Genomic DNA, 22,800 nt, shown 5'->3' with positions numbered 1-22,800 from the left:
TGACATTTACATGTTCCCATCATCAATGGTTTCTTCTTTTCTTGATTATATGCAATTATTATATCAACCCTCTTTAACATTTTTTTTTTAACTCAAAGTAACATGTTTCAAGGATCTCTTGTTATTCTGAATAGTGTCTAATGATGTTCTAGCAGACTAGCACAAACTTTTAACGTGCACTGATAAGCCTTTGTATTGAAGTTCTGTATTCATTTCTATTAGTTTGAAGATGGTATCAGTGGCGCTTTCGCTGTGCAGTTCTATTCGGATTTAACGAGTCTTCAGGCTATAGATGCTGATATTGCAAAACACTCCACATTGTTCAAGCCAAAGCTGTCCAAATGAGGATGTCCAAAATGTCTTCCTGGCTTTCAGGTTATCGTCCTTGGATGGTTGTTTGTGCAACGACTTTAGTATTGCTCGGTGGCTTATCAAGATCAAACCATCAAGATAAAATTTCTGTTACCACTTTTAAGTTTCAGAAACCAGTGACACTGAGACTCCCATATAAAGGGTATGGCTATCCTCCTGTTCTTGCTTATTGGATTTGTGGTACTAATGGAGATAGTAAGAAATTGATAAGGTTACTAAAGGCAATATATCATCCAAGAAACCAGTACTTGTTGCAACTTGATGCTGGTTCATCTGAGTACGAAAGGGCTGAGTTGGCTCTTTCTGTTCAATCACAAACTGTGTTCCAAGCATTTGGAAATGTTATCGTTGAAGGTGAAAGCTATGCAGTTAACAGGATGGGATCTTCAGCTCTTGCTGCAACACTTCATGCTGCTGCCTTGTTTCTCAAGATTAATACAGATTGGGATTGGTTCATTCCTTTAAGTGCCTCTGATTATCCCCTAATGACTCAAGATGGTAAGTGCTACTGCTGCTAATTTTCATCAATCTAACATATTAATATGGTATATATCCTTTCAACTATAGTTTTTCTGGTGGCTTTAACATTGCCGGTTTGTTGTCATGGTGTTTTAGGAGTACCAATCAGAATTATCTGATTCCTGGTAAACTTTGCCTGCAAAGTGTAGAACTTGAACCTGGAGATTAGTTCAATTAGTTCAGCAGATCTACAATTCAAATTCAAATACCTGCAACCTCTTCTTTTATTTCCAGGCTACGGCCTCCTAGAAAAACGCAGAACTTGAAATTTTCATGTTTTCCAAAGTTGGATGACCTTTTAATCTAAAAGAATCATGTATACCTACATATTTTGAAAAGTTACTCGACCGTTTAAGTTGGTGCTTTCATTTCACTACTGTAAAGTGCTTACATGCAGTTTTCCTGCTTATATTCTGCATTAATAGAGTATTTAGTTTTTCCTTACAGCCTTTTTCAGCATGTCTCAATTACCCAATTTAGTTCAGTCAGTGTTGTTATAAGCTATCAGCTGACTTATTGCATTTAAATAAGAGTTTTACTGCTCCTCAGTCTAACCATATTTATCATGTCAATCCCATTTTTTTTTCTGATAATGCCAATCTCATCTTTGAAAAACATGTTTCCACTTGGAATAGGTTCTATAGTAGACTGCTTTCGGATTAGCTAAACACTATTTCTGTTTTATTCTCTGTTATTTTGGGCATCATAAATCTATATAGGGATGAGCATAAGTCGGTTCAAACTGATTTAATTGATCGAAATTGATTGATTTTGGTTAAATGGTTTGGTTAGTTTGGTTTTGGACCGAAATTATTTTTTAAAATTGATGGAAAAATGGTGAAAAAATGCAGTTTTTTTACAAATGGACCGACCTTTTGTTGGTTCAGTTATTTTCGACTATTAAATATAAGTCAGTCAGTTCAATTATTCTTTTAAAGGAGATCGATTTTTGGTTTTACAACCAACTAGTTGAACTGATTAATTGCTCACCCCTAAATCTATCACCATTCTCTGGTTAATATATACATTGCTAAGACATACCTATGGAACAAACAATGTAGCACAGTCCAGAACATGCTGAGAAACGATTTTTGCATAAAGTCCACACCATTAATCAGATAATAATTCAATGGAGATGACTACTATCCTCTAGTTTGAGATTTTTCAAGCAACTAGCAGGATAATAGTAGCTCACCTTGTGGGCATACATTTAACCAATTCCTGATAATGCTCTTGATGCAGATCTGCTCCATGCTTTCACTTTCTTGCCAAGGGATCTCAACTTTATTGATTATACTAGTAATCCAGGCTGGAAGGAGTAAGCCTAAACCACTATGGTGCTCTAATTTTCCTACCTTTGGGACGTCAAGCGAAAACTTTTCCTTCAAATTTTTTTTGTTTTCAATTGTTGAGTTTGGATCCTCCTCTGTTTTGCAGTGCAATCTCTTTATGTATATGCTATCTATTTGCTTCTTCTTTGATGGAAATCTTGTTTTGTGCAGGAGGGAAGAGATGAACCGAATTGTTTTGGACCCCAACTTATATTATCAGAGGAATAGTCCAATTTACTATGCTGTAGAAACTAGAAAACCAGATGCTTTCAAGATTTTTGGAGGTCAGTTTTAGATGAGAATGATTTCACAGAGCACAATATACACCAGTTTTGAGGACAGGAAAAATTTTGGAGTATCTAAAAATTTTTCTTCAAATTTTTTTATTTTCCAATCTTTTGGGGTTATCCATGGATGCCCTACTTCTACACATGGATCCGCCTCTATTTGGATATACATCTAGCTAACACAAAATTTCTGATGACTTATTGGTGAATTTGCTTGTTCTTGTATGTTTCCTAATATGCAGGCTCACCTTGGGTGATTCTTTCAAGATTCTTTATGGAGTTTTGTGTCGATGGATGGGATAACATTCCAAGAAAGTTATTAATGTACTTCACCAACGTAGCTTACCCTCTTGAAACCTACTTCCACACGGTAATATGCAGCTCACCTGAGTTCCAAAACACAACATTGGACAATGATCTAAGGTACATTATTTGGAATACCCCCAAGCAAGGAGAACCCAAAAACCTTGACACTTTACACTATAATCAAATGGTTGGTAGTGACGCAGTTTTTGCACAACCAATACAAGAAGGTGATCCACTGCTGAACAAGATTGATGAAGATGTCCTATTCCGCCTGCCTGAAAAAATAGTGCCCGGAAGCTGGTCCTCTTGTCAAGGTAAGAATGAGAGCATGGCAAGCAGCGGCGAATTGAGGATTTCTTTTCAGAAGTGTCCTAACGACCGATTAGTTATCAATTTTATCGATGAAAAGGATGTCTAGAGAAAATTTTGGGATGTCCAAAAACAATTTTCTTTCAAAATTTCTTGTTTTTTAATTTTTAGGGATGTTCATGGATAACCTAACAAAACATTTGGATCCGTTTTTGACAGGTGAGGAGGAGTTATGCTCTACTTGGGGAGACATTGATGCTGTCAAGCCAGGTCCCAAAGGTATCAAACTTGGTGTTCTTCTAACCAAGCTTGCTGCAGAAAGAGGAGTTAGACCTAGTCAGTGCCATCAGCAACAATAAAGTAGAAAAAAGAAACATGGCGTATAGGCCCCATACCATTTTGAAGTCAATCTGGGCCATGATATAACATCATGGAGTGTTACTTTGCTAATTCCACAAGTTTATGATATTGTTCCTTTCCACATTGGCAGCTCTTGATATCCAAATATCTGTAATTACACCTCTTCAAAATGTTCTCAGCAAAATGTCACATCAACATGATGAAATCCATCTGTTAGATGCTCGATGGGCTTGGATATAGTTATATATTGGCTTTTTGACACCCAGGTCAGTCAATCTGTAAGTTTTTCATACTATTTTTCTTGCTATCCTACTGTTGTTAAGTGAAACACATTATGAGCTCATTTATATGGAAAAAAGGAGGGATTTGAAATTCAGGTTAAGACTTGAAAGAAAATCAAATTATTAATTGGGTTTAAAACTAAAAGTGTTTGCAACATCATCATGATTTTAAAGTATCTTTCATCATATATTTTCAATTTGGAATGATTTATTTGTGAAAAAGTATGGAAAATAATAATCTTTTTATTTTCTTTTCTCTCGATGTTCTTTCTTACCAAACATACAATCAAAATTTATTTTCTTTTACTAATACTTATTGATTCAAGTGATAAAAAATTTAATTTTTTTTAAGTAAAATTTTAATTTTAAGTTTTATGAAAGAAAAAAATAAATTTAAAAATATTTGCTTTATAAGATCCAATTCAACTCAATTTTAAATTAATTAAAGTTTAAATTGATTATCAAAAATAAAAAAATTTAAATAAAAAATAATTAAATCCAAATCATGTTAAACCAATGAAATGAACTACCACCATTATTAGTTGCATTTATTGGAGCCACTGGCTTTTTGCACAATTGGAGCATCAAATTGTAGTGTACAATTAGGGCAATAGGAGTTTTTAAAATTTTAATTGATAAGCAAGGGTTTATTTTAGACCTATTCCGTACCGTAGGAAATGGGTTCCGTTGAGAACACAAGGCGCTGTACAGATCCCTCGGAATTATTTGAATATAATTATAATTTTTTAGTATTTATAATTTCTTAAAAAATAAATAAAAACCAACGGAAAGTACATTAGTACTATTGTATTGGCACATCATATAATTCATGGTCATCATTCAGCTCCCCCACTTCTTTGTTTTCCCTTTTTTTCTTCCATCAAAACAGCTCCACAAATTTCTTGTGTGGGCAAATTTCAATGCTACTAAGATAAGTAGTAAATTATATCTGAACAGTAATCAGTTTGACTCAAATAATTAAAATTTATTTTTAATAAAAAATTTTAAATTTAAATTTTATTTATAATTATTTGTTAAAATTATTTTAAATATATAATTTATAATAATTTATTTTAAATTATTAAATATGATATATTTTATTTTTATCTGAAAGATTAAATAATTATTTACCTCGATTTTTTTTTAAATTATATTTGAGCAGTAGAATTAATTTCAAACCAAAAAAAAAGGGAAAAAATTTTAGTACAGAAAAAGGGTTTAGCTGGAACCCACCTCATATCTTTTTTTTTTTTTAATTTCAACAATAAAAAAATAGATATAATGGTACAACAACAAAAAAATTCCAGAATCATCTGCAACCATGATTTATGAATCATTGAGTAATAATTAATAATAAAAGAAAAAAGAAAGTAATGGCTAAAATGAATCCATTTGAAGCAGGCCACCTAATTTATTAAATCAGCCAATGGACCAAATCTCCCTAGCACTATTGTTTCCAACATCTGCCAAACTATAGCCATGACCCCCATTCCCCACTCACCTAAAGCCCTCAATTCTTCATATTTGTTGTACTACTTATTATTTTATTATTTATATAACCTAAAGTTTGATATACATATAATATAATAAATATGAAACATGATCACAATACAATGGATTATAATTTTTGGACATAAAAGAAAAAGATTGTGATGAACTAAAAAAATTTAACACTAATAAAGAATTAAGTATTAAATTTTTTTATTGATATGCTATTAAAAATTAAATATCGAAAAAATTAAAGGTCCGATCAACCTTTTGGATCCAGTGCAGTTAAAAATGTCCCAATCAGGTTCGACTCTTAATAAATAATAAATTATTTATTTATGAATTAATTTATATATTCATTAGATGATAAATCTTTAATTTTGTAATAAATAATTGAAGCAAATAACTGAGAAAAACTTTTTTAAAATTATTTTTATTTTTTATATATAATTATTTATATTATAATAAGAATATAATTATTTATCTTTTTTATTTTTTTAAAAAACTAAAGACTAAATTAAAACTATTATGTGAAATATGATGCAAAAACACAACAATACTGCAGGCATTGGATGAATTGTTGTGGACCTGTGGTGGGTTGATACGACATTGCCAAAATGCACCATCCCAAAAGAGGGAAAACTCAAAACTCGGTAGGTGGGATCGTGGGAGAAGCTTGAAAAGCTAAAGTTGGAATGTTCATTGCTTTTTGTGTGTGGTTGATATGTCGTAGGCTTACTAGCTTATTTCTTTTTTGCAAAGAAATTAGGCTTAATTGGGGGATTAGGATTTTGTTATTGACAAAATTGTTTGAGGCAATTAGATGCCTACTTTTTCATAATAACTCATGAATGAATTCCTTTATATATGACTAATTAAATTACAATTTATCTTTATTTTTTATATAAAAATAAAATGGATGGGGATTTTGTTGGTAGAGGCATTGATTGGGATGCAATACCTTCCATGATTGTGATAGAAGACTTTAATTGTTTATCTCATATGCTATCATGAATGAAGATGATATTAACGAGGAATTGATAGATAACGTGTTAGAGGAAGATGAAGAAGACTTATTTGACATTAATGGAAATTCAACCCTTGCTACTCAGTTGAGGATGCCTTCACAAGATACAACAATAGAGCATAATTATCAAACAAGACCTAGTTCACATGGTGAGGCTTCGTATAAGGCACCTAATTTGAGTTTTACTAACTTGGAAGGGGGGAGATGATGCAATGGTGAGCAGTTTATCACTTCAACCAAATGGAAATCATTACACTCTAGATCAAAAATTATGCTAAGGATGATTTTCAAGGACAAAGAAGAGATTAGCAATGAGCTTATATTCTATAAGAAGGAATCAATAATATGAAGTGGAACAAAGCTGTTAAGGTGCAAAAAATATTTGGAGTCTGGATGTGGGTGGAAACAATGTGCATGTAAGCGTACTACTCACAAACTATTTGAAATCACTCAATACAGTGATCCACATAGTTGTTTTCAGTCTGAGCTTAGTGAAGATCATCCCTATATAGCTGCAAGCTTGATTGCTGATGAAGTGTAGCATCTTGTTAAAGAACAAACATTCATCACAGTATCAGCTTTGAGAGCAGAAACAATAAAAATATTGAACCATCCATCACAATATCAGCTTTATTAATCTTATTTGATTAAGTTATTTTTCTTGAGAAATTAGAAATAAAAGAGCATTAATTTGGATATAAATGTAAATAAGTAGCAATTTTAAGAATCATTAAAAAGTAAAAATATAATTTTACTTTAAATGAATAAATTATGTATTGCATTTATTTTCTCATTTTTTAACCAAATAACTTATTCTTTTTATTTTTAACCAAGAGAAAGTAAAAATGTAAATAACAATCAAATGTATCATAATTACAAAAATAACACAATTTCTAGTTAAGCTAAATATATACCAATCATTGGATGATTGACACATGGCATTTGATGGGATTATTAAAGGCCAGAGATCTAATAAGTGTCCAAATTTTAATTTTCAAGTGCCAAAATCTTGCAACTATTTATAAGATCCAAGTAATCAAATAATATAGTAGTGACTACAAGAATGATTGAAAGCATCTACACATGATTTTCTCCTCAAAATCTATGACTATCAAAGAGTTCATTTTTTCAAAGAGTATGACTGAAAATCTAACAAGCGATGGCAGATAGAGAATTTACAAATAAAAATGGTTGGCAAAAATCTAGAAATTTTGAGTTAGTTGGTGATATGATGGCAGAAATGGTTACTTGAGCCAAAATTCAAGTAAATGGTTCCTAGAAAAATGATTACCCTGGAAGATCAAGTCATGTGAGGCTACAAATCAGTTACTATACAATGAAAGTGAGATAGTTGTTGAAATCAGTTAGTAAACAATAATGAAAGTAAAGGTAGTTGCTGCATTTCAAGAGAAAGATGATTTCTTGAACTAAAATCTTAGGAAAATGGTAGATAGAAATGTGGCAAATCTGAGGACATATTTGAAAGCAAGAACATAATGACAAAATTCTATTGGTAAACATCTAACTTAAAATCAAGAATATATTTATTAGATGTAAGATAACCCATTTTAATAAACCCTCATCACGTGTAGACGAAGATGGTAGAAACACACATGACAAATTAGGAAAGGGCAACCGAAAGAAAGTTCTGATTCTGATACCATATTTAGAATCCAACTTAAACCAATTTGTTATAAGTGAAAAGGCCAACTTAAATATAAAATTACAGAATATTAAAAATTCATTAAATGTGGAATAACTCATTTTAACACCTACAAAACTAAAAACTCTGTAAATAGAAGTGATTAGCCAATAAATCAACACATAACATCAAACTTAGCACCTGCATTTTTTTTTATCCAATCCTCTTGGTTTTTATCTTTTTTCCTACTTTTGTTCTAAACTCTCTGAAAACCATATTGTAACAATTACTGCTTTCAGTAAGTAAATTTTGTATTGTTTGTTAATGTATTTGTAAGCTCCTTGAGTATTATTCCTCTTTAAGCATCATTCCATCAATCAAATAGTCACTATGAAGCCAAGCACATTGGCTTATTTTTGTGCACCATTCCTATGTTTGAAGTTTTAAATTCAATAAGCTTTATCTTTACTTAATCTCACTTGATTACATATATATTAGATTTGTCTTTATTTAATTTTATGTTGTTGTTTAACATTTCTAATTCTAATTTTAATGATTTAAGTAATCTTTTGTTGATTTAAAATTCGGTCATCCTTCAAGAGTTGTAAATCACATGATCAATTTTCACAAAGATGTCTTTTGTTCAAGTCTTTATCAAGTGCATCACTTCAAATGGTGAAAATCATCAATATCATACTTTGCTCATTTACGTTTAAAATTAATTGACATTAATAAGCATTCAACTTAAAATCAATTGACAGTAAGTGAAAGAACTAAACTTGAATATAAAATTATAAAATATTAAAAATTTATTAGATACGAGATAATCCATTTTGACAAGCCCTCATCACGTGTAGACAAAAGTAAAAAAAATCTATCACGTGACAAATTTGAAAATGACAATAGAATAAAATTTTGATTCTGATATTATGTTAAGCATCCAACTTAAAACTAATTGATAGTAAGTGGAAAGGTCCAATTTGAACATAAGACTAAAGGATATTGAAAATTTATTAGATGTAGGATAATCCATTTTAATAGACATATTTAATTGATTTAATGTGATAAAATATTTATCCAACACTTTTATTTTGGGGTATATTAAAGGAAGCATTTCAACTTAATTATATACATAATGTGGACCTATCGGTGGAAAATATTGGATAAATTAAGCATACACAAGGAAACCATATACCACGGACAGTTTATATATATTATTCATAGTGACAGGTCTAACATTTCATCTTGTCTTTAAATAGTAGCTTGTTTTTATGTTTCTATAAGATTCTGGGTACTAATCTTGTACACTCTTTTTCAGTGAAATGAAAGCTTGCTCTTTGGCCAAAACAACCTAAAGGGGTTTCCAAATTTTTGGGAGCCCTTGCTCCTATTACCATTCAATTATATATGTAAATTTTGGAATATGAAATAGAAGATGACCTAATTTTAAATCTCTCTCATTGATCATCCCATAATTTGAATCCCATACCTCTAAATTTTTAATTTTAAGTTCTAACCATAAGGTATACCTTTGGGGAATATATACCATGAAATTTAACAAGTAATATATATATATATTAATTTACTTGTAAGACCTAAATTCAATCATTATTAATAAATAATTTCTTTAAATAGATGATATGTAAATTTAATTTAAATTTTCAAAATGTTCCAGTGTTGGAATGAGATAATTTCTCTTACTTTAAACTTTTATATACTAATATATATATATATATATATATACATATGTATAATTAATAACTCATTTTTTTAGCAAATTAATAACCCATTTCTTGATATTAAAATTTAAGATCTTGATTTGAAGTTTAGACATTGACCAAAAAAAATTGACTTGCATTGGTTATGTAATTCATTCAAAATGAATTAGGAGAATAACTTTTTTTTCTCTAACTTTTAAAGTAAGCGTTCAAATTATTCACAACTAGAGAAAGCATATCAAGTAGTTGAGTTTGGGGTATGTTGGCATTAGTTGCAATGTCATTTCATCTTGACTCATATGTAAATCAATCATAAAATGCTACAATTCTTTTTCTTTTGGGGGGGGGCCAGATGATAAGTATAATATTTGGAAGGAAATTCGTTAGGGCAATGCATATAAGAGGTTTGCATTTCTCAACTACTCAACCACTCAACTATAGATAACAAAGAAAAATAAAGAAAATAATCAATTGGGAGAGGCAATTAAAATACATTGTTGTTATTTTACAAAGGCAACACACACAATTGTATTATTTTAATTCATGGGTAAAAAGAAAGTGGTTAAACTCATTTTTTTTATTTGTTTATTATTATTTTTTTAAGGAAGTTTTTTTTTTTAAAAAAAAGTTAATGTCATAAATGATTTTTAAATTATAATAAAATATTTAATATGGTATTTAAATTTTAAAAATTTTTTAATATGGTACATGAATTATAAATATGTTAATTAATATAATACTTGAAGAGTTATGCCTACTACATATCATTATTTAAAGTTAATTATGTTAGAAATAAATACCATTTTAGTTAATAGATTTATAATTTATATACCATATTAAAGATATTTAAAGTTTAAATATTATATTAAATATTTTATTATAATTTAAAAATCATTTATGAAATTAGCTTTTTTAAAAATGAACAACACATTAAGACTTAAAATTTTACCACATTTATTATTTTTTAAAGAGTTGGGATTTTGAAGTCTATTGTAAGAGGAAAGATTAAGAAGAAATTACTTAGAAAATCGTAAAGTTTTTCATTAAAAATGATTAAATAAATTTAAATTTTAAAATTTAAATTGATAAATTAATATATTTTATTATAAAGATTAAGTGTGTAAAATTTTAAAAAATTTTAGTAAATTTTGATATATCTTTTAAATAATTATTTTTAATAAAAATTTGGACAAAATTTTTATCATTAAATAAATATTGATCATATTTGAATTATAAATTATATTTTTAATTTTTTTTTGTGTATTATTAATTTTCTCATTAAATTTTATTAATTTGTCAATATAAATTTTTTATTAAAATTTTAATTAAATCCTTCAAATTAAAAAATTTCGTAAACTTTCCCTAGAAAATTTTCAATGTCTAGCATCCATCGTTATTAATTATACTTTCGCCATCAATCTATACCGTATAATTAAGAGCGTGTAAGAATTTAATTTTCAAAAGCTGTACAACGACTCACACATATCCTGGCTGCCATGCCCACAAACGAAGTCCTTTTCTCATTTCAAAATTAATAAATAAATAAATAAACATGTTTTTTTTTTTTTTTTTTGTATCATGTTGATTAAAGCTTTAGCATAAAAAGAAAATCCTAATCAAAAGGCAAATACTTTGAAAAATATATAATATATATGTATTTTTTTTTTGATAGAAGAAAAATGTTTTTTTTTTTTTAAGTTTCATTTGATTGATACTTTTTATTATTTATTTTTTATTAAAATTATCACATGAACTGTTGTAAAATATTAGACTTATATTTTTAATTTCAATAATTTAAATTTAAATTTGATAATTTTAAATATAAAAAAATTAAGTAGCTGAATACGAGGCAATATCCGATTAATACGTAATGTATTTTTTTTTCTAATCAAGGAAATTAATATGGAATATATTCAATGTCTCGCAATTTTTAATTTTCATTTTTTTTTTGGCATTACTCTTAATACCAGAAACTAATCTAATCAAAGGAGAAAACTATTTCTAATTAAGAAAAAAAAAAAACACGAAATTATTCATTCCGTCACACGTGCGATTCAAACATTACACTCAGCCCATCCTTCTTTCAGGTCCCGTCTGATTCTCCCCCTCAACCTCATGGCACGTGCCAGCCTCGGTTCCATTGACACGATCAGCTTGGCCGGTACACCGGACAGCTCCTCAAGCCTCCTCAGATTCTGCCACGTGGCAACCGACATGTCCCCGCTCATCCTTAGTCCGATCCAAAACGCCGCTGCCAAGCTCAGCCTAAACGGCAGAGCCGCCAACCGCTCTAAACAAAACCGCAAGGCGGATGTCGCCGTAGGCACAACGGAGTGTTGGTTCAGCCCTAGCTTCTTGCACCAAATTACGAAAACACTTTCCAACCTTTTGGTATTTGAAAGCTCGGGAACAGAGGCGGTGGAGGAAGATTGAATAGGCGTGGTTGATCTTGATCTTACGAGTATTCTTTTGGTTTTGAAATCTGTGGATGAAGATTCGTTGGTAGATAGACAATCAGAAGAAGACGATGAGAGAGTTGAAGAAGGCATTGGGTGGTTGTTTTCTTCAACAGAGCAAGTTTTGCAAAGATGGTGGGATTGGGATTCTGATGGAGAAGCCCTAATGGGTTCTAATCCGCAAAAAGATTTACATTTTCTGCAGAGAACGTGACGGATATGACGAGCTACGAGAAAGTTGGCTTGGTGAACCTTGTTGTCGCAGTTCCGACAAAGAAAAGCAGCGTCCGCCGAACAGTAAACCTTGGCTTCTTCCTCGCAAAGCTCGCATAGCTTGCCTGTTTTCATTTTAATTTCTTTAGGTCTTTCAGAGAGAATGGAGAAAGAAAAAGAAAAGAAAGGAGAGAGACTCAGGGAGAGCGAGATTTGAGGAGGAAAACGGAATTGTAAGGAAAGGACAGGAGAAAGTGAGCGATTTTTGGGGGAGAGAGAAAGGCGGTGAACAGAAACTAAGAAAAATGGAATTAAAAGAGAGAGATATGCATTGGATTTATAAAATAGAAAAGTGTTATTTGTGTGGTTTTCGTGGTTCTTATATTTATAATAATATAATAATAATAATAAAAAAAAGGAAACAAATTATTTTTTTATTTAGATTATTGATGGAGTAATTACGCTCTGCCTCTTGTTTCTTGGTGCTCATTGGGCTGTCCGCATAGCCTTGTTTCCTCGAACAACTCAAAAACCATATCATTCTGTTTCTTTTCCATCCTTCTTCCCTCCTTTGTCTACATATTTGCAGTCTTACCCTCCATGCCTCTTATATTTATGTGTTTTGCACCATTTTAAACACAGTCTTTCAATTTTACCCTCCTTAAATTCAAAAATTGGTGACCCCTGTTTTTTTCTCCCTTTCTAAGTCTATACTTCATGCATTGTCGGTCTATAAATTTATTCACCATATTATTGAATTAGTTTTATCATTTTATTATATGTTTTGTTGATTGTTTACAAGTTAATATCACATTAAGACATTAAACTTTTTTTATTTTTTACCTAATGCATTCAAGATGCATCTTGAATTTGAAGGTATATAAATAAACTATCTTTGATTTTCTAATGATTCTTGCTTTCGACAAATCGATGATTTTTTTAAATCATAAAAATCATATTTATATTTTGTAGTAGCTTACATTAGGATATCTTCTTGTATTAAAAAAAAAAACCCCAATATTCCATTTTCTATGTGCATATGTATTTCTAAATATACATTTTTAGGATTCTTGTTTTTTAAGTTTTAATTATAATGACAGAAAAAGTATTCTATATTAATGGGTTTTAAAAAATTTAAAGTTTAATTCAATTGTTTTATATAATTACTTTTAAGAGATAATTACGATAAATTTAAGGTTTAAATTTTAATACTTGTAATTTTTTTTCATGAATATTTTTTTTGGCCAATTATCTTATCGATTCAAATTAAAAAGTAAACTAAATAATATTTTTTCAACATTTAAAAGAAAATTGAATCTTAGTCAATTCAATTTTATAATAAGACATATATATACTACAAATATGCCTTAATTGGCTTTTTTAACACGTAAATTTCTTTTTCTATTTTTTTAAAAAGAATATTTTATATTTTCATGACTATTACTTTAAGACATTAGAAAAGTCATTAAAATCAATATCATCATAAAAAAATTAAAATACAAATGTATATATTTTTAGATTGAAAATTTTCTTAAAGTGAATGTAAATCAAGTGTGATTCAATTTGGGACAATGAAAGAATTAACTTTGACTAAGATAATCATAAAAAAAATAAAAAGAAAGAAAGGATGGTCATAAATAAAATGAATCCTAATGTTTAGGGGAAAGAAAAATAATTGAAGAAGTTGATGGGCCTAGATTGAAATTAAGTGAAATTTATGAGGGTATGTATAGAAATAAATTAAAAAGGAGGGCAATCAATATTTAACCATATACATGTTGGTTGCTGCAAAAAATATCTATGCCTTGCAAACGAAAAGTGAGTCCCACAATTTAAAAGCAGAGATCCACAAGCCTAATCCTCTACCATGAATTGCCAGTGACTATCATCAGACCACCACGTGTCGATTTTACCACGTCTTCATCATTGAAATCGTGGCCGTTTGTCAATTCACACAGACAAATTCTTATTTGCTAATAAATAATAATAATAATAATAATTAAATGATGGTTTTTACAAATAAATACATTAGGAGTATTTTTTTAATTATTTTTTTTAATTAATTATTTTTAAATATATTAAAAAGTTTTTTATTCAAAATTATCAGAAGGTCGAATTGAAATTAAAAATTTATCATTTAATTTTGGATTAATAGATCATATAATTTATTATTAATTAATAAAAAATATTTTAATATTTGATTATTTATTTTGAAGACTATTAAATTTAATTTTATAGCTTTTTCCTTATCAATGTAAAAGCTATCCGTTCTACAAAAACAAAATAGGAAACATTGCCATTATTTAATTTTCAACAAAATTTAAATAGCTTCCGCAACATAAATTGATTATAAAAAAAATTATATATGATAATTTATATTTATTTAAAATTATAAAATATATTTTTAATTTGATTAAATATATATAATTTTTATTAAAATTTTAAATTATATCAATTTTTTAATTTTTTTTTAATATTTTAAATGGTAGATGTAATGATTTTCAACGTTCAAAACACAGCGGCGGACGCAGACTCAAATGACTATTATTAGATACAGATTTATGCATGCAGTAAAAAAGAGCAGACCGTTAGTGGAAAAGATGGGCCCCACAGCAGTTATTAGTGACGCTGGAAACTTTTATACCGACAGATTCAACGGGGGTCTCAATTTTCAGCCACAACAAGGAATCCTCGCAGTGCAGACACCACGGCAGAATTTTATTACAAATTAAAAGCTGTACCGACACGTGTCGAGAAAATGGAGGTTGGAGCTGGCGGCTGATAGGCAACCACGCAGCATCTAGCGGTGGTTGTTGCACGAAGATATCGTGATTCGAATGATTGTGGAAGCCACTAACCTTTTGTTTATTTAATTAATTTTTAATTTAATAATGCAAAATAAAAAAAATCTAAAACCTGTCGTTCACGTCCATCTTGGCCGCCGTATTTCATGTAAGTGAATTGAATAGGAGTTTTTTTGGTGTAACATTTAATATAATAAATTTTTAAAATTTGATTTTTTTAAATCGATTTAATTTAAATCAAAATTTATTAATTTTTAAATTTAAAATTTTTATTTTTATATATTATTTTTATATAATTTTTAATATATTTATATAAATTTATATAAAAAATTATTTTTATTTTATAAAAATTTAAAATATATAAAATATTAATAAAAATATATAATCCAATGTGTTACTTTGAGTTAAGGTTTTTATACTAAAGCCTTAAGGATTAATGGAGTCGAAGTAATTATTTATTGTGAGTTACGATGTTATTCTAATTCAGTGTGCTTGTGATGAATAATCAAATTGGATTTGTTTATTTTCTAAGTTTGAATTCAACTTATTTTAAATAATGAATAATGAATTTAGTCAAATTAGAGTAATTTAACATTGATTTTAAATATTTTATGAATTAATTAAAATTTGTTAACATCTTCAATATGATAAACATAAATAAATAAAATAAAATATTTATAAGTTTTAATTGAGTTTTGAGCTTTTAGTTGAATAGTTAATTATAATTGACCATAAAATTTTATCTGGTAAAAAGGACCAAAAAAAAAAAGTAAGGATAGATACTTTATTAATTCAATGATTAATTTTCACAATTAATTTCTTATTTTGTAACTTAATCATTAAATTAACAAAATTTTCATCTTTACTTTTTTCATCTTTCAATTCAAATAAAGTTTAACTAAATCGAATTTAAATAGTTCAATTAATTTTTCTTTCTCATTTTTTTTTATTTAAGCTTAAGCTTGTCATTGGTTCACTTCAACTCTATGTTACCCTTGGTTAGAGACACCTATTGGAAAAATATTACAATTTCTTTTTGTGTATTTAGTTTTAAAGAAGATGAGTCTTTTCAATGATATTTACTAGTGTGGGTGGCCTAATTTCGCTCGATTTGTTAAAGTAATTGAGTTTAAATTTAGAGTGATATAAATAATTAACATAAATTAATTATTTAACGGTAATTTAATTAAAAAAATTGCATAAAAAAATTATAACAAATAGTAACTTAGATGAGTTACAAAAGAATTTTAGCTACCACACATAAGAGGATACAAAACCAACAGAAATACTAGCATAATTGCAACTATTTAGACACATCATGTTTTATTTACTTCTACCAAAATCAATAAAAAATTGCATCCAATATGTCAAAAGCCATCCAAAAACCATAATTCATTTGCATTTTTGCACCAAATTATGAAATGTAAAACCCTTCCCTCAAAAAAAAAAAAAAGACCACACAAATCTAGCTAAAGAACATATCTCAAGTAGAATAGATATTATGGCTATGTTTGTCTTGCCAGCTCATGTTGGTACACAAAACTTAAAGTACATTAACATGACTTTAAACTTAATGAAAATGGATCTTTTTACTAATATAATTTTTCTTTAATTTTTTTTGAAAATAAACATCATAATATTATCATAAAAATCCAACCAAAACAGAATATTAAACTTTCCACTCACCTTGAACCTAATCAGTAAACAACCTTCAAAAACTCCTACACAAAATAATTCCAATCATAATTTATACAATCAAATCTTAAACAACACAACCTTTAGACTAAAAAAAAAAATGCAAAACTCTCAAACTACTATTTTAAAACAAATATCACAATATTATCCAAAAAATCAAACAAAAAATTACATACATTTATCAGCTAGTTAATCAGGATATCTCACATTCTTTCATTAATGTCATATTGCTGGGCCATATAATTTGGAAAAACATAACCAGTACACTACAAAAACTAAATGAAAAAGTTTAGAAAATCAACCAACAAATAGAGATTAATAATTACTCAATCTTAAGTTGCAATTGAACATGAAGTCACCTCAGCTCTCTTATAAAATTAGTATAATCATCACTGTATTCAACAACTACAAGCGGATTCCTTTTATCAAAATTGTCAATGTCCAAAAAAAGCTCCTCATCTACATCTTCCATTTGATCTTCTTCTTGCAGAAGAGACAAAATTAGTGCTATTCTGAATAAAAAGATCACTAAAAGGAGGTTTCCCATATCATTCGATCAATCTCTTTTAGCATAGCTTTTATGTGTTGCACAAACATTGGCACATTAAAGTCATTGCTCTCATTTGGATCATCCACATCTATGATGGTGCAATCTCTAGATTCATTGGAAATTGACATTAACTAGATTGGTTTCTTAATTTTCTATTAGTATAACTAACCATTAGTCTAACATGAATGAATAATTGAGGATAATACCAAAATTTTTTCATTGCAAAAAATGGTACCTCAGGTTTGATTTGCTACTTGTTAGCTATCTGGGCAACAAACTTAGAAAGAATTATAAGCAAAAGGATGAAGAAAAAGATATATTTTGGTAATCAAAACATACATTATAAAGCTAAAAGAAAAAGTTACTAACTTTGTCATTGGTCTATGCAAAGTATTGCAGGAATCTTATCACATACTGCATTTCTTCTAAAAAGAGAAAAAAGTGGACAAAGAATATCAAAACCGTGCCTTGAGAATAAAACTTTAATTTCTTGCTTATGAGAAAGAGAGCAATAGAAAACTATTTTCTAACAATGAAAAAAGTCTCTTTTTTGGACCATTGAGTACTAAGACAAACCCTACTTCTCGTATACATCATTTATTCAATCTCATTCAAGAATTAGAAACCAAACCTACAATAGCTAACTTAAAAAAATCCACTTTTTTATTTTGTTCTCAACAACCAAATAGAGAGAGGATGTAAGAAAGAACTCACTTAGATAAAGGTCTTTTGTTGACTGCACAAGGGTAAAGTGGACCTGCAACTATGTTTCGATTAATAGTGCTCAATGCTTTTTGATTCTACCTATTTGTCACCATAAACTTCCCTTCACTAGCACATACACCCATTTTTATTGCAAATTAGAAAAGAAAAAAACATTTTTTTAGTACTGTAAATTTGAAATTTTATTTAAACATCAAAAGAGAGGTTTCAAAAAATGATGTTGAATTAATCACCTTGAAAATGTGAAGGTCCAATGACTCTATGATTGTTCTCAATATGAAAATAAAAGCCAAGCTATGCTGAAATTGAGTAAACCAAAAGGCAAAATTTTAAAAAGTTTGTCAAGATATAATTATGGAATTATCACAACCTTAGACTTCACCTTGAAAATGTGATTTTATTTAATCAACTTGAAAATTATGGAATTAATCACCTTGAAAATGTGAAGGCTGCAAAAGTCTAAAATTTCAAGATAAATTAGAAAAAAAAGAAAAAAAAATTATGGAATTAATCACCTTGAAAATGAGCTTGCTGGAGCAATATTTGTTTTCTTTATGCAACATCCTCCAAGTTGGTAGCAGCTTGACAACTTTTATCTTTGCCAACGTGACTACAAAAAATTGCTAGACCCTACCCATTGTCTTGTACATAATTCACACCTCTCTTATATAATTTGTATAATCATCAATGTACTCAACAACTGCAAGCGGATTCCTTTTATCAAAATTGTCAATGTCTAGAAAAGGCTTTTCATCCACATCTTCCATTTCAACCTTTTCTTACAAAGAAGGCAGAATTAATGCTATTCTAAATAAAAAGATCAGTAAAGGAAAGTGTCCCATATCATTCAATCAATCTCTTTTAGCATAGCTTTTATGTGTTGCACAAATATTGGCACATTAAGGTTACCACTCTTATTTGAATCATCCACATCTATGATGGTGCAATCTTCAGATTCATTGGAAACTGACATTGACTGGATTGGTTTTTTAATTTCCTATTAGTATAACTAACCATTAGCTTAACATGACTAAATAATTAAGGATAATACCAAAGTTTTTTTATTGTAAAAAATGATACCTCAAGTTTAATTTGCTACTTGTTATCCATCTAGGCAACAAACTTTTTTATTAGAAAAAATTATAAGCAAAAGGATAAAGAAGAAGATATATTTTGTCAATCAAAACATACATCATAAAATTAAAAGAAAAAAGTTACTAACCAAGTCATTGTGTCACGGTCTAAAGATGAGTCATAAATCTCATATTGACTGTGTACTAGAGTTAGTCATGAAATAAAAAGGTTCACACCACCATCTCTTTGTTAGGCATATTTTGTGAGATAAAATCGTGAGGCCAAGAGAGGATCGAAGCGGATAATACCTCACAAGGGTGTGAACTATGATAGTTAGACTAATTTAAGATATCAGATGAGTCCATGCTCAGGTCTTGAAGCCACGCAAGCTTGAAGGTTGAATCTCAGCCTGTGACAAGTGATATCAGAGCCAGCTCTGAGGGTATTAATGATGTGCTTTCAAGGGCAGTAGGCTTTCATTGAAGTGGAAAAGGATGCCAAGATCCTAGAGAGAAACCATGAATTTTACATCGACTATGTATTAGAGTTGGTCATGGGATATAAGAGTTCACACCAACTTCTCTTTGTGATGAGCCTTTTATGAGATAAAATCATGAGGTCAAGGGAGGGCCAAAATGAACAATACCTCACAAGGGTATGAATTGTGACAGTTAAGTTGATCTGAGGTGTCGAATGAGTTTATGCTTAGGTTCTAGAGTAATGCGAGCCTAAAGCTTAAGTCTTAGCCTATGACAAGTGGTATCAAAGCCAACTCTAGGGTACTAAAGATGTGTCATTAAAGATGGTGGGCTCTCATTGGAGTGAAAAAAGATGTCACGGTCCTAGAGAGGAGCCATGAATCCCACATCAATTGTGTACTAGAATTGATCATAGGATAAAAAGGTTCACACCACCACTTTTTAATGAAACGCCTTTTGTTGGATAAAATTGTGAGGTCAAAGGCGAGCCGAAGTGAACAATACCTTACAAGGGTATGAATCGTGATAGTTAGATTGATTTGAGATATCGGATGAGTCCATGTCTGGGTCTTAGAGCTATGTAAGCTTGAAGATTAAGTCTCAGCCCATGACAATTACTTTATGTAGAGGTATTATAGGAATCTTATCACATACTACATTTTTCTAAAAAGAGAAAAAGGTAGCAAAGAATATCAAAACTATGCCTTGAGAATAGAACTTTAATTTCTTGTTGATGAGAAAGAAAACAATAGAAAACTATTTTCTAACAATGAAAAAAAGTTTCCTTTTTGGACCATTAAGTACCAAGCCAAACCCCACTTCTCATATACATCATTTTTTCAATCTCATTTAGGAATTAAAAACAAAATCTAAGCTAACTTAAAAAGATCTATTTTTTTTTCTATTTTTAACAACCAAACAAAGAGAGGATGTAAGAAAGAACTCACTCAAATAAAAGTTTTTGGTTGATTACACCAGGGTAAGGTGCACTTGTAACTATGTTTCGATTAATAATGCTCAATGCTTTTCGATTCTACCCATTTGCTGCCATGAACTTCTTTTTGCTGAAATGCATGCCCCATTTATTGCAAATTAGAAAAGAAAAAACATTTCTTTAGTAGTCTAAACTTTGAAATTTTCTTTAAATATCAAAAAAGAGGTTACAAAAAATAGGGTTGAATTAATCACCTTGAAAATGTCAGGGTAAGATCGTGCTGAAATTGAATACACCAAAAAGTAAAATTTTAAAAAATTTATCAAGATATAATTATGGAATTATCACAAACTTGGACTTTACCTTGAAAATTATGGAATTAATCACCTTAAAACTGTAGAGGTTGCAAAAGTCAAATTTTAAGATAAATTAAAAAAAAAAAATAACTATGGAATTAATCACCTTAAAATAAGCTTGCTAGAGATGTATGTGCTTTCTCTGTGTAGCATCCACCATGTTGGCAACAACTTGACAACTTTTATCTTTGCCAACATAACCACGAAAAATTGTTAAACCTTATCTTGTACAGAATTCACACCTCTCGCAAGATTGTTTTCATGCCATCGTGAAAGGGGCACAACATTTAGATTGCAAGCCTTCAACCAATAGAGTGAAGCTAAGCTAGGTGTTGTTGGCCAGAAAGAATTCATCTTAATGAATTACTAGTAATAGTGTATGTTCCGAGCAATGTAGCAATGGGTTGCACATCTTTTTGGCCTTGGTTGAGTAAAAAGCAAATGTAAAGGCTACAAAACTTGAAAATTTCTACATAAATTAGACAAAAAAAGAAAAAAAACCAAAACCTGTGAATATAAAGAACACATTGACATGCCTGAAAAGCTGTAGAAGATATTGCACTCTCATCCATAGACACAACACCTTGTAAAGGCATCATCTATCTGCTTAGGAAAAGAAAAAGTCATTTCCCCCAATTATAACATCTAAACCATTGGTTCAAATTTGCTAATACTAATAAATCACAAAATAAATATCAAATCAACCTAGTTATACACCATTGGAGAAAGTCCACCAAGCTAAGTAGCCATTGGCATCGACAAAGGTAAAGAACCAAATTGTGCTTGAGAATGCAAAAAAAAAATAAAACTCTAAATTAGCAATACATGGAGATAAGGGAATTTTTTCAGGAAAACAAAGGAAAAAATGATTAATTTTACCAATTTTCTTTATACTATGTTATTGATGCTGCAACTTTGAACATGATGATTGAGCTTGTTCGCACAACCACTACCTATTCCACTATCTCTATCAGATTTCTCCAAACCAAGTTGAAGATCAATATTTTTTTCTTTATTTACAACTAGTTACAAACTATAACTGCAACTTTAATGAAAATAAAAAAATTAAACAATCAAAAGGGTTGAAATTTAATTACATTACCTCAATGTGCTTCAGAAAATTATTCACCAAAATAATACCTAAAATGATGACAAAGACATGATGGAAGCACCACCATTATGAAAACATAATAAATATATAAAAAAAATACCTGGTAAAAAAAATCAAAACCAATTAACTGTAAAAAAATTTAAGAAAAAAAGACTAAAAAGATATATAATCAGCATTGAAGTTGACAAAAAAATCCAAAACCTACAATCTGCAGAACCATAATCCAAAAATGTCATAATTACAACCAAATTGCAAAATAGAACATCAAAAGGAACCCAAAGGAAGGAAAAAATGGGAATCTGACATGTAACACTCCAGATGGTGATAAAAAGGTAAAACATATAGTAAAGGAATAAAAGAAATGAGGAAGGAATTTTTTTTAAGCTTTTCCTATTTTGAAGTTTTTCATTTACCCAAAAATTGTAAAACATCTCTTTAAAATGTTTCATAAAAATAATTTAAAAAATTTTCTTTAGACTAAGTGTCTTTGTAGTTGTTTACAACAATAGTCATAGATTGTGCCCAATCTTTTATGGTTTTTCCATGGTCATTTATAGATATTTTTGAAAAATCTAAATATGTTCATCCTTGAGCTACAATTCTTTTGTTTAAAGATTTTATAAAACTAGATTATGTATAGGTTCGATAACAGTTCTGGAAGATGTTCTTGTTTGTTTGATTTCATCTTTATAAATATTATTTTTAGTTTTATTATCAAACCTATTTTTATCATCAATTTCATGGTTAGAAATTTCTTCTACTTTT

General features: G+C 29.2%; 2 protein-coding genes across 3 annotated transcripts; one reads left to right on the top strand and one right to left on the bottom strand.

Moving 5' to 3' along the window:
* The first annotated feature begins 202 nt into the window (after positions 1–202).
* Positions 203–3,859, top strand: LOC111280916 (beta-glucuronosyltransferase GlcAT14B-like). Of its 2 annotated transcripts, XM_089757493.1 has the most exons (6): positions 203–870; positions 2,134–2,209; positions 2,394–2,506; positions 2,752–2,932; positions 3,011–3,129; positions 3,344–3,630. In XM_089757493.1, exons 1-6 carry the CDS (start codon positions 342–344, stop codon positions 3,481–3,483), a joined length of 1,158 nt encoding a protein of 385 aa, XP_089613619.1. In that variant the 5' UTR covers positions 203–341; the 3' UTR covers positions 3,484–3,630. The 2 variants fall into 2 exon arrangements, with proteins under 2 accessions (XP_089613619.1, XP_022724192.2); XM_022868457.2 differs by having other exon boundaries at positions 2,752–3,129; positions 3,344–3,859.
* Positions 3,860–11,495: 7,636 nt separating this feature from the next.
* On the bottom strand, positions 11,496–12,672 carry BBX32 (B-box 32). Its single transcript, XM_022867959.2, has one exon. The coding sequence runs from the start codon at positions 12,442–12,444 to the stop codon at positions 11,695–11,697; it is 750 nt and encodes a 249-aa protein (XP_022723694.2). The 5' UTR covers positions 12,445–12,672; the 3' UTR covers positions 11,496–11,694.
* Between the last annotated feature and the right edge of the window lie 10,128 nt (positions 12,673–22,800).

Source organism: Durio zibethinus, chromosome 28 (genome assembly GCF_047325235.1).
Source record: "Durio zibethinus cultivar Kanyao isolate XHJ-2024 chromosome 28, ASM4732523v1, whole genome shotgun sequence".
Classification (NCBI taxonomy): Eukaryota; Viridiplantae; Streptophyta; class Magnoliopsida; order Malvales; family Malvaceae; genus Durio; species Durio zibethinus.
Note: the sequence above shows the minus strand (reverse complement) of the source record. Positions and strands in the feature narration are given on the sequence as shown.